The sequence below is a fragment of the Moschus berezovskii genome, chromosome 3 (assembly GCF_049115385.1).
Source record: "Moschus berezovskii isolate FMDL1 chromosome 3, NW_MosBer_1.0, whole genome shotgun sequence".
In the NCBI taxonomy this organism is placed as follows: Eukaryota; Metazoa; Chordata; class Mammalia; order Artiodactyla; family Moschidae; genus Moschus; species Moschus berezovskii.
This window is the reverse complement of record NC_142462.1, coordinates 73,813,578-73,825,603: the sequence shown is the minus strand read 5'-3', so window position 1 is coordinate 73,825,603 and position 12,026 is coordinate 73,813,578. Positions and strand designations below refer to the sequence as shown.

The 12,026-nt window shown below is 45.7% G+C and overlaps 1 protein-coding gene across 2 annotated transcripts in view; it reads left to right on the top strand.

Annotated features, from left to right (window-relative positions):
• Positions 1 to 12,026, top strand: part of ITPRID1 (ITPR interacting domain containing 1) — a 132,343-nt gene that overhangs the window by 114,341 nt on the left and 5,976 nt on the right. Inside the window, exons 11-14 of one of the 2 annotated variants that reach the window (XR_008685248.2) lie at positions 3,394 to 3,476; positions 4,072 to 5,101; positions 10,258 to 10,385; positions 11,501 to 11,612. Coding sequence is in view for 1 of the 2 variants with exons in the window: in XM_055420921.2 (XP_055276896.2) it covers positions 3,394 to 3,476; positions 4,072 to 5,364; positions 10,258 to 10,385; positions 11,501 to 11,597 (1,601 nt within the window). In the remaining variant the exon portion in view is untranslated. Of the gene's footprint in view, positions 1 to 3,393; positions 3,477 to 4,071; positions 5,365 to 10,257; positions 10,386 to 11,500; positions 11,613 to 12,026 lie in introns of those variants that run through there. The other variant, XM_055420921.2, reaches the window with a different exon arrangement.

The following is a 12,026-nucleotide window of genomic DNA, read 5'->3' as shown; positions in this document are numbered from 1 at the left end:
TCAGTCTCTCAGGCAGAAATGTTTCACACTCCTGAGTTGGTGAAGCAATCTTGCCTGGGCAGATTCTGCCTATTTGGAAGGGTAAAATCTTAACTCCGTGAGGACAGCTGTGTGCTGGAAAAGATAATTTCTAATAAATATTAATAATGGAACTCATTAATGATATTTAATAATATATTAGTAATGATTTCAGTTCAGTTCAGTTCAGTTGCTCAGTCGTGTCCGACTCTTTGCAACCCCATGAACCACAGCACGCCAGGCCTCCCTGTCCATCACCAACTCCCGGAGTTCACTCAAACTCATGTCCATTGAGTCGGTGATGCCATCCAGCCATCTCATTCTCCATCATCCCCTTCTCCTCCCGCCCCCAATCCCTCCCAGCATCAGAGTCTTTTCCAATGAGTCAACTCATCGCATGAGGTGGCCAAAGTATTGCAGTTTCAGCTTTAGCATCAGTCCTTCCAATGAACACCCAGGATTGATCTCCTTTAGAATGGACTGGTTGGATCTCCTTGCAGTCCAAGGGACTCAGAAGAGTCTTCTCCTACACCACAGTTCAAAAGCATCAATTCTTCGGGGATCAGCTTTCTTCACAGTCCAACTCTCACATCCACACATGAACACTTGAAAAACCATAGCCTTGACTAGACCGACCTTTGTTGGCAAAGTAATGTCTCTGCTTTTTAGTATCTTTTAGCCAACTCATTGGAAAAGACCCTGATGCTGGGAAAGATTGAAGGCAAAAGGAGAAGAGGGCAACAGAGGATGAAATCATTAGATGGCATCACCAACTCAGTGGACATGAATTTGAGCAAACTCCAGGAGATAGTGGAGGACAGGGAAGTCTGGTGTGCTGCAGTCCATGGGGTCGAAGAGTTGGACACAACTTAATGACTGATAGAGAATATAATATCAATATATGTCCTGCAGTAAAGCTGTGCATATAATTACATCATCTTTTCCATGTCCATAAATTCTTCATGTATATATTACCGGAGAGTATCCTCTTTGCAACCCCAGAAGCAACATTATCAACAAATTTACTTTTTCCCCCATGAGGAAACAGAGAGAGTAAGTGACATACCCAAGACCACACTGCTAGTTAGTGAGAGAGTCAGAATCTTAACCCAGTAGATCTGGATCCAGGTTTTCTAGAGGACTCAGCTATGGGGGCAAATTAGATCTTTGTACATTGGAAAGAATTCAAGGCCCTCCCCGCCCTCACCCCCAGCACTATGGGACTGGCAGAGTGGGAGAATCAGCAGTCTAAGGGCATGACAAACCCACTATGGGGTTGGTTTGAAACAGGATCCACCCAGTAGGAGAGGATTTGAATAACAATAAGGGGGAAAGGACTGGTAGGGGTAAGGGATAAGGAATAAGTCAAGGCCCCAGTCTAGTGGAGTAAGGAAAAGCTATGACTCCCTGGGCTTATTAAGTGCATAGGGAAAATCCTATTGGAGATGATGAGGCTTCTAAAGTTCCACCTGTCTTGGCCTCAGTAGTTTGAGGAACCAGGTTGCATTGGCCTGCGAGTGCAGGCACTAATTCCATTACTCTTGCCCGAGAGTAATGAAATATATTGTCTTCTAAGTCACGCCCTCCCTCATATTGCATACTAGGTGTAAGGGTGGGGGGAGTGCCAAATGATACACATTTGTCTTTGTCTGTTTGCTTAATCATCCATTATAGCCATCCTAGACTAGGCAATTTCTCATTCTTTGTATCATGTAATTCCTACCACTTTAAGAGAATACTCAGAATTCACAAATCTAGTTTTGAGATGTTTATCATTAAATTGCCAAAAAAGGGTGGGTTATAGGCAGATAGATTTTTAGTCTCCTGAAGAAACTAAGCTGTCAGTAAATTGAACCACATTTTCTCGTTGACTTGCTCAAAGTGATTCAGATGCATGTATTTGACCTCTAAAACACAAGATAAATAAGGCTCTACTCTAGACAGAGGGGGCTTTCCTGGTGGCTCAGAGAGTAAACAATCTGCCTGAAGTACAAGAGATGCAGGTTTCATCTCTGGGTCGGGAAGATCCCCTGGAGAAGGGAATGTCAGTCCACTCTAGTATTCTTACCTGGAGAATTCCATGGACAGAGAAGCCTGGTGGGCTACGATCCAAGGGGTCACAAAGAGTTGGATGCGACTGAGCAAATAATACACACATCGGCGAGAACTATGCCCAGTTCCACCATCACAGAGAAGTTCTCATTCACTTAAATCAGTTTCAGGGGTTATTTTTGCTTATTATGGGTGTTTGTGCTTTACACAAGTACAGTTAACTGAACCTAACAGTTATATAAATATATCCCTTTCAGAGGAAATTACTCTCTACTTTTTAGAGACCCTTCATGTTTGGAGGCTTTTATTTTCATTTGGACCAGATTGTCTTGAACCCACCAGCATGTGGATGGCTGGGCTCTAACCGATAACTCTGTTCTGCTGCTGCTGCTGCTAAGTCACTTCAGTCGTGTCCGACTCTGTGTGACCCCATAGACAGCAGCCCACCAGGTTCCCCCGTCCCTGGGATTCTCCAGGCAAGAACACTGGAGTGGGCTGCCATTTCCTTCTCCAATGTGTGAAAGTGAAGTCGCTCAGTCATGTCGGACTCTTAGAGACCCCATGGACTGCAGCCCACCAGGCTCCTCCATCCATGGGATTTTCTAGGCAAGACTACTGAAGTGGCTTGCAGTTGCCTTCTCTGAACTCTGTTCTAGTGCTCTAATATATCATTTCATCCAACCATTTTATATGGAGCTTATATTCTGGAATAGCAATTGCTTAGGCATTATCTGGAAAGCTTAAAGAATAATGATGTACCAGGAGTCCTTCACAGGTTGTGGCACAAATCTTGCACCAAAACAAATATAGCAAAAGTGAAAAGTTGCAGAGTCTGTTTTGGCCATTCTTCAGCAAGTTTCAACTATCCTGTTGAGTATCTTTGGGTCTCCTAATGTTTATATAACATGATGGAAGGGAGATGTAACATTCAGTACTTTGCAATATATACACACAAATATATAAATTTGGGTGTTTTTGTCTTCTCAGTGTGGTATTTAAGGCTGCATTTCCTTCTGGGTTTTCTTCCCCTTAACAAAGCTGCATCTCACAATCAGATTGCTATTTAGTTTTGAGAGATGTTGGTTCCTCTTCCTTTGTTTCATACTTTACTCCTTGTAACAAGAAACCAGTGACACGGTTTTACATGGACCCTCTGATAATTGAGGGAAAAATTCTTGAAATTCCCTCATCCCTTTATACTTCACACAGTGGACATCTCCTGAGGGTCTATGGTGTGTCAGGCACAGAAAGGATTTGACCTCAGTCTGGGCGCCTGTCTGTTTTCACTTTATTCACCTGAGGTCTCTTTATTCCTTTCTGCAGGAGCCATGGTCAACAGAGCAAACAGCTGCCAATCTGACAGCAGCGGTTTCCTGGAGGAGCCACTGGAGCCACCACCCCTGCAGGTAGAGGGCCCCTTGAAGGTTGAAATAGGAATAGAAGGACTGATAAGATCAAAGTGTGTTACCACAGTTGAAAGAGCAACCAATGCTTAGAAGATGCAATAGGCACCCAGGGGACAGGGGAGAGTGGAGTCACCATGGGCAAGTGCAGAATGCTCAGTGCGCCTTTCCTTTTTATTTTCTTTTGACTTTTCTGAAGAAAGTGACTGAGCCTCATTGAAAGAAGGTCCCAGGTAAAGGGCTTCCCAGGTGGCCCAGCGGTCAGCCTGCCAACGCAGGAGACACAGGTTTGATCCCTGGGTCAGGAAGATCCCCGGGAGGAGGGAATGGCAACCCACTCCAGTATTCTTGCCTGGAAAATCCAATGGACAGAGGGGCCTGGTGGGCTACAGTCCTTGGGATGGCAAAGAGTCAGACACGACTGAGAGATTAAACAGCAACAAAGTAGTAAACTCACATAAACCTGATTTTGTAATCCTTGTCTCATGATTCCTAAGTCAATGATAACGGGGAAAACATGTAAAATGAAGCATTTCTTAAACCTAGTACCTCTCCCTCATTTCTGACCCATTTGCCTTTATTCCTATTTCTCCCACAGATACTCCCCTTGTCAAGCAGCCCGAGTCCTGCTGAGAATGGATATGAAACGCCAAGGGCTCAGAGCTACAGCTTAGAGTTCTGTCAGCAAGAGTCAGATGAGTCTGATTCCAAGAGTATAATGAGCATATCTTTTTCAAGTCAAGACTGGAGTGTCCTGGAAGAGAAAGCCTCAGCCTCTATGGTGGAGAAAGAGTCTCAGTCAGAGGGCATGGGGTCAACCCCAGAGCTGTGGACCCAAAATCTGGCCCTTGATAAGAGCATCCCTGGGGGAGAACTTCCAAGGAAAGGTGGCCATCTGTGGCAACACCCGCCTGTGCCCCAAACTGAATACGAGGCCACTGCAGGCACAGTTACCTTCAAATATGGTAGCTCTGTGGGTGTTACGATGACACACATCACAGATGCAAAGGCTGGGCTGCTGTGGCCTGAGCGAGCTGGGGAAGCATATGAACACAGCCACCCCTGTGATGTGAGATCACCCGGAACTGGTCCTGCTCGAGACAAGTGCCCTCATGATAACTCAGAGGCCCCAAGAGGAACAGAAGGCAGTAAACTCTGTCCTTCCATCAACAATACCTTACTGATGCAAAACAGTGTCTCGCAGCATGTCCCCAAGCCCAGGGAAGCCATGTCCTATACAAGGGACCTTGTTCAATCTTCTGGAATGTCCATTCTCCATCTAGATAAGGTGGCTGGAGATAGTCCCCGAGGGAGAGCAATGTGTAGAGCTTTGGGTCAAGTACCAGCTAGGGAAGAATCTGAGATGGGAGACCTTCCTCCAGATGCTAACTTACATGCTGCTAGCTCCATGTCTGTGACAATCCAGCTGTCCTCCAAACTGGTATCACCTGCTCAGAATGCTGTGGTCTTGGGAACAGATTCTAGAGGAGCGATTTTAGAATGCACTGTGTGTGACCCTGTTACTGCAGCAGAGCCAGGACTGGGGTCGGAAGCAAGACAGTTCAGTGATGTTTCTGTTCAGACTGACACATGGGAGCCTCCGCCCTGGCACTGCTGTTCAGCTGCAGGTAAAAAGGCCCCGCCCCTCACCAAATCTGTCTCTTTAGACACAGGCTTCCCTAGGAACTACCCAGGGGCCATCTGCCAAGCTGTGCCCGCCCACTGCTGTATCTGCTGTCATCACCACCTCCACTGCCCCACGGAGAGGCAAAGCCCCAGCTCTGTGTCTTCAACTTGTTGGCATTGCTTATGCTTACATAATCATCCGGAAGCCCAGTTCATGAAGACTTTGAGAGTCCTTCAGGACACCACAGTGAGGGAGCTGTATTCTGTAAGTATTTGCCTCCACACAGTGGGGAGGCAGATGCAGCAACAATACATACCTCAGGGAGGATGCTCAGCCTTCCTTTCTGAATGTGAGCTCTCAGGATATACCTTTCCATTGCAAATCATGAGTAATAGCTGTAGAGTGCTTTATCGTTGATAATATACTCTCACAAATGTCTTTTTTTTTAAGGTAGCCATTGACTTAGTTCTTAAAAGCTCTTATTTAAGTCCTATAGAAATTTATTTGATATTGTCTTAAGCAGCAGGCACTGTCAATCATTTTTATTTTTTAATTTATTTTTATTCATTTATCTTTGGCCATGCGGCTTGTGGGATGTTAGTTCTCGACCAGGGATAGACCCTGGGTCCCTTGCAGTGGAAGCATGGAGCTCTAACCATTTGACAACCAGGGAATTCCCACAAATTTCTTCTTATTTGATATTTCCAATCACCTTATGAAGGAAGGAAAGCAAATTTCATTATTAACCCCCATTTTACACTGGGATATAAAACAGTACCTTCATAGGTAAGGGTCTGAGCATTCATGCATCTGTATCTCCTCTTCAGCTCAGTCTAACTGAAAATTCTCTTATATTCACTTACCTGTGTAATCATGAGGAAGACGTGTCATCTCTCTGAGCTTAGTTCCTATCTTATAAAATAGTGAGATTATTTATGTCGCTGACACAGGATTGTTTTAGGATTAAATGAGGGAAAACGTTTAAGGCAGTCAGCACAGTCAGACACTCAGGGCCTGGCACATAAAAGCCCTAAAAAAATGCTAGTTGTGTATGGTTGTCAATTTTTGTTACTATTTTCTTATTGTTCAGGTATTGAATATAGAACTTCTCATGTCAAATAGAGGAACTTTTGGTCTACATTTGCTGCTGTTAAGTCCCTTCAGTCATGTCTGACTCTGTGCAACCCCATAGATGGCAGCCTACCAGGCTTCCCCGTCTCTGGGATTCTCCAGGCAAGAGCACTGGAGTGGGTGGTCATTTCCTTCTCCAATGCATGAAAGTGAAAAGTGAAAGTGAAGTCGCTCAGTGGTGTCTGACTTTTAGGGACCCCATGGACTGCAGCCTACCAGGCTCCTCCACCCACGGGATTTTCCAGGCAAGAGTACTGGAGTGGGTTGCCATGCTGCTGCTGCTGCTGCTAAGTCGCTTCAGTCGTGTCCGACTCTGTGTGACCCCATAGACGGAAGACTGGAGTGGGTTGCCATTTCCTTCTCCAATGTGTGAAAGTGAAAAGTGAAAGTGAAGTCGCTCAGTCGTGTCCGACCCTTAGCGACCCCAAGGACTGCAGCCTACCAGGCTCCTCCATCCATGGGATTTTCTAGGCAAGAGTACTGGAGTGGCTTGCCATTGCCTTCTCTGGGGTTGCCATGCTCAGCTTGTTTAAAAGTGGACATTGAGGTTACTGAAAACTGAAGGACCCTCAGCCCTGTTCAGTCCCTGATAAATCAATAAGCATTTAGCAAGTCCTTCCAACAACCCCTCTTCAGCAGTTCTCAAGGTCAGAAATAATCTGGGCTGTCAAGGTTAGCCACTGATTTAAAAAAAATTATGAGTACGACACATGAAACTTTTTACCACAAGGTGGGAAAAAAGATAGCACATATAATGTAGGGCTACAGCTGTTCAGAGGAGAATGGAAGGCAACTATAGTTTACTGAGTTCCTGCTATTTGGTGCCTTCTATGTTACCTTCCCATTCTTTTAATTCGACAAATATTTACTGAGTGTTATACTAAGCGTTTTATTTATGCCATATCAAATAACCCTCATTTTCATCCATACCATAAATTTGTATTAATTCCCTAGTATGTGTCAAGTCTTCCCTCTATTACAGATGAGAAAGCAAGAACTGAGAGAATTTAAGCAATTTTCCAATTTATATTTAAAGAAAAAATGTCATATGAATTTTAAAAGTAATATGAGCCAATTTTTAAAAGTAATATGAGCCATTGGAAGGACTGATGCTGTAGCTGAAGCTCCAGTACTTTGGCCACCTAATGCAAAGAGCCGACTCATTGGCAAAGACCCTGTTGCTGGGAAAAATTGAGGGCAAGAGGTGAAGGGAGCAACATAGGATGAGCTGGTTGGGTGGTATCACCGACTCAATGGACATGAGTTTGAGCAAATTCCAGGAGATGGTGAAGGACTGGGACGCCTGGCATGCTGCAGTCCATGGGGTCGAAAAGAGTTGGACGTGACTAAGCAACCAAACAACAGTGAGCCAATCAAACGTGAAGGGTCAATACTGTTGCTCTTACTGTTGAAATTAAAGTTTGTTTTAAGGCCCAGCTTGGGTCAGAGATTGGGGCTTCCCTGGTGGCTCAGATAGTAAAGAATCTGCCTATAATTCAGGAAACTCAGGTTTGATCCCTGGGTCAGGAAGATTTCATGGAGAAGGGAATGACAACCCACTCTAGTATTCTTGCCACTCTAATATTCTTGCCTGAAGAATTCCATGGTCATGGGGTCGCAAAGAGTCAGACGTAACTAACACTTTCACTTTTGGGGGGAATCAGAGAGTAGATACCACAATATTATTTGAATTAAAATCTAGTCCTTATGTTGGAAAAAAGGAGTTCAAAACAGTTTCCTTTTTTTTTCCCCCTTCTTGCCTAAAGAAAAGTGAGTATTATTTGTTCTGTTCTGTCTGACTCTCTGTTCTTCGAATTCCCCAGGCAAGAATACTGGAGTGGGTAGCCATTCTCTTCTCCAGGGGATCTTCCCTACCCAGGAATCAAACCCAAGGCTCCCATATGACTGGCAAGTTCTTTACCATCTGAGCCACCTAAGGGTTCCTTTTTGTCTGAAACTATTTTCTGTTCTAGAGTGGAAATGCAGTTTCAGTGTTCCCAAATGACCAGGAGATGGCAGCATTTCAGAATCTTCCACATCGCTCCCTTCACAGGGAGCACTCACACCATCAATTATTCCTAAATCCCAGCCCCCATGCCTTCCAATCACAAAGGTGATTGGATATCTAGGTGAAGCACAAGATTTTTCTATAATGTTCAGCCTACTTGAGCACCATAGTTCCATTGCCCTGGCCTCACTGTTCCTAGAACTCAGTCACTTTGTAAGAATTCATTGCATGATCGGCTCACTCCTAAGGGACAAATAACTTCATGTGACCAGCTACACTATAGCTGACAAATCGACTGGGCTTGGTGGCTGCAAGAGGACATTCAAATAGGGAAACCAAGGCAACAGCTTTGTCATACAGCGCTAAGGTTTAAAGAGTGATTCACATCAGGAACAATGGGGAGCAGAACTGAAAGGGCAGACAGTTCAATTCTAGATTCCAGTCCATGGAGGATGGGATGCCGAGTCTATGCCTGCCTCACTGTGAATGACCTTGTGAACTGGTGGGGCTGATTCTGCAGATTTCAACCACCAGACACTGTGGTTAAGCATTGGTCGTTTAGTCGCTAAGCTGTGTCCAGATTTTTGCAACCCCACGGCCTGTAGCTCTCCAGGCTCCTCTGTCCATGGATTTCCCAGGCAAGAATACTAGAGTGGGTTGCCATTTCCTTCTCCAGGAGATATTCCCAACCCAGCAATCAAACCCTCATATCCTGCATTGACAAGAGGATTCTTTACCAATGAGCCACTAGGAAAGCCCATGGTTTGCCAACAAAGGTCCATCTAGTCAAGGCTATAGTTTTTCCAGCGGTTATGTATGGATGTGAGAGTTGGACTGTGAAGAAAGCTGAGTGCCGAAGAATTGATGCTTTTGAACTGCGGTGCTGGAGAAGACTCTTGAGAGTCCCTTGGACTGCAAGGAGATCCAACCAGTCCATTCTAAAGGAGATCAATCCTGGGTGTTCATTGGAAGGACTGATGCTAAAGCTGAAACTGCAATACTTTGGCCACCTCATGCGACGAGTTGACTCACTGGAAAAGATTCTGATGCTGGGAGGGATTGGGGGCAGGAGGAGAAGGGGACGACAGAGGATGAGATGGCTGGATGGCATCACCAACTCGATGGACATGAGTTTGAGTGAACTCCGGGAGTTGGTGATGGACAGGGAGGCCTGGCGTGCTGTGATTCATGGGGTCGCAAAGAGTTGGACACGACTGAGCGAGCAACTGAACTGAACTGAACTGAAGCAGAGCTAAGACGAGAAAAAATATTCTAAGCAGACTCTCTAATCAAGCACATATCTTCCAATAATGTGTTCAGTATCATTGAGATTCACAGTGAGGCAGGACTCGGCACCAAAGTAAAACAAGATTATACAAGACTCAACTTTTCTAAGCACAAGCCTGCATTATGCTGGCCCTACGTGTTCATTGGAGGGACTGATGCTAAAGCTGAAACTGCAATACTTTGGCCACCTCATGCGACGAGTTGACTCACTGGAAAAGACTCTGATGCTGGGAAAGGTTGGGGGCGGGAGGAGAAGGGGACGACGGAGAATGAGATGGCTGGATGCCATCACCGACTCTGTGGACGTGAGTTTGAGTGTACTCCGGGATTTGGTGATGGACAGGGAGGCCTGGCGTGCTGTGATTCATGGGGTCGCGGAGAGTCGGACACGACTGAGCGACTGAACTGAACTGAACTGAACTGACCTCTCTGATCCTGTCTACATCCTTGCACCCCTGAATTATCTAGGTTTCCAGACTGACTTCTTGTCCCTGGAACATAATGTCTCCAAGAGCCTTCCAATAGTCACCGCTCTCTTGTCCCAGCTACTTATGTCTCTAGTTGCCTGAAAAAGCGAAAGTCTAGGCTTTTCCCGTTCTCTCTCCAGCACATTAGCAGCAGGGCTGCACTGCACACAAGTAAGCCCAGGTGGGAAGGCAGGTGCCACTGTGGTAAACTCTTTCAGTGACTCAGAAAGCCCTCGCTTCCCAGCTCTTTCTAATTGTTCGCAGTGCACAGTCCATGAGATGGAAACAATGAAGACGGTGTGCCAGAGTTTCCGGGAGCATTTAGAAGAAACTGAGCAACACCTCAGAGAACAACAGGCACTCCTTTCCAGGGACATGACAGAGGAGGAAAGGTAATTATCTAAGAGAGCCATAAAAGTAAGTACCAGCCCACATAGCTGGAGCAAGGAAAGGTAATCAGGGCAGGACAGATGTGCAGCAGGGAGCAGGGCTAATGAGAAATTGGCCAGTTTTTCCTTGCTTTCCTGTTCCAGGTCTTACTTTCTCAGTGGGAGTCTGTGAGAGCCATTTACTGGATAGCAACACTTACTTTTCAAGGCCAGGGCTTCTTGAGGTCAGAAAATGGGCAGCCGCTGGGAAGACGGGGCTAGCCAGCAGGATATCTTTAATCATCATGAATGGGGCTCTCACAAAAGCAATATTGCCGGTTGTTAGAGTTTTGAAAATCTGCACTGTTTTCACAAAGATGAGAAATATATGTCCCAAAACTAGATTAGGCATTGCCTGGGGCTGGGGATAGGAATAGGGATTAACTTATAGCGGGGCATGAGGCTTCTTACTGGTGAAATGGAACTGTTTCAAAATTAAATGACAGTGATAGCTGCACACTTGGCAGATCTACTAGAAATCATTGAATTATTTTCTTAAAATAGGTAAACTTTATGGTACATAGACCAGGCTTCCCTAGCAGTAGAGAACCCACCTGTCAAATCAAGAGACATAAGAGATGCAGCTTCGGTCCCTGGTCTGGAAGATCCCCTGGACAAGAGCATGGCAACCCACTCCGGTATTTTTATCTGGAAAATCCCATGGACAAAAGAGCCTGGAGGGCTACAGTCCGTAGGGTCACAAAGAGTCAGACACGACTGAAGCAACTTAGCACACACATATAGGGTACATTAATTATTCTGCAAAGGGTTGTTTTAAAAAAAAGAAAATTTGCCCTAATAATAAACCCATGCCTGTGACTGAGACAAATAAAGATGGTGACTCTCTCTTTTGCTGCTGCTGCTGCTAAGTCACTTCAGTCACGTCCAACTCTGTGTGACCCCATAGACGGAAGCCCACCAGGCTCCCCCGTCCCTGGGATTCTCCAGGCAAGAACACAGGAGCGGCCTCTCTCTTTTAAGATGTGTCAAAGGTGTGACCTACATTTTGAGAGGGACCATGGAAGACTGTACCTGGAGGTGATTGTGAAATCTGGTTATTTTCTATTATTTACCCACAGGGAGGAGGCTGAGCAATTGCAGACTTTACGGGAAGCCCTGCGCCAGGAGTTGGAAGAGCTGGAGTTTCAACTGGGAGACCGGGCTCAGCAAATCTGAGAAGGGATGCTATTGGTACAGGCCATGGGGTGTGGGGTTTACTAGATCCCACCCACTGTAGCAGGGATAAATTAAACCTGATTGTACAGCCATTCCAGATTCTCAGATTAGATGCCAATACCTTGATTTTAAGTACAAAGAAATTGAAGCCCAGAGAAGCATGTTGCCTTGCTCAGGGCCACACAGCTGGCTGGTGGTGATTCAGGACCAGAACTCAGGTCAGCTAACCTCCATGCCAATCTTTTCCTCTGCCCTGTAAGCAATAGATAAGTATTAGTGGCCCATTTCTCAAATGAGAATAGGAAACCGCTTTTGACCTCCTGTAGGCTAAGTCACGGAGAAGGCACTGGCGACCCACTCCAGTACTCTTGCCTGGAAACTCCCATGGACAGAGGAGACTGGTAGGCTGCAGTCCATGGGGTCGCGAAG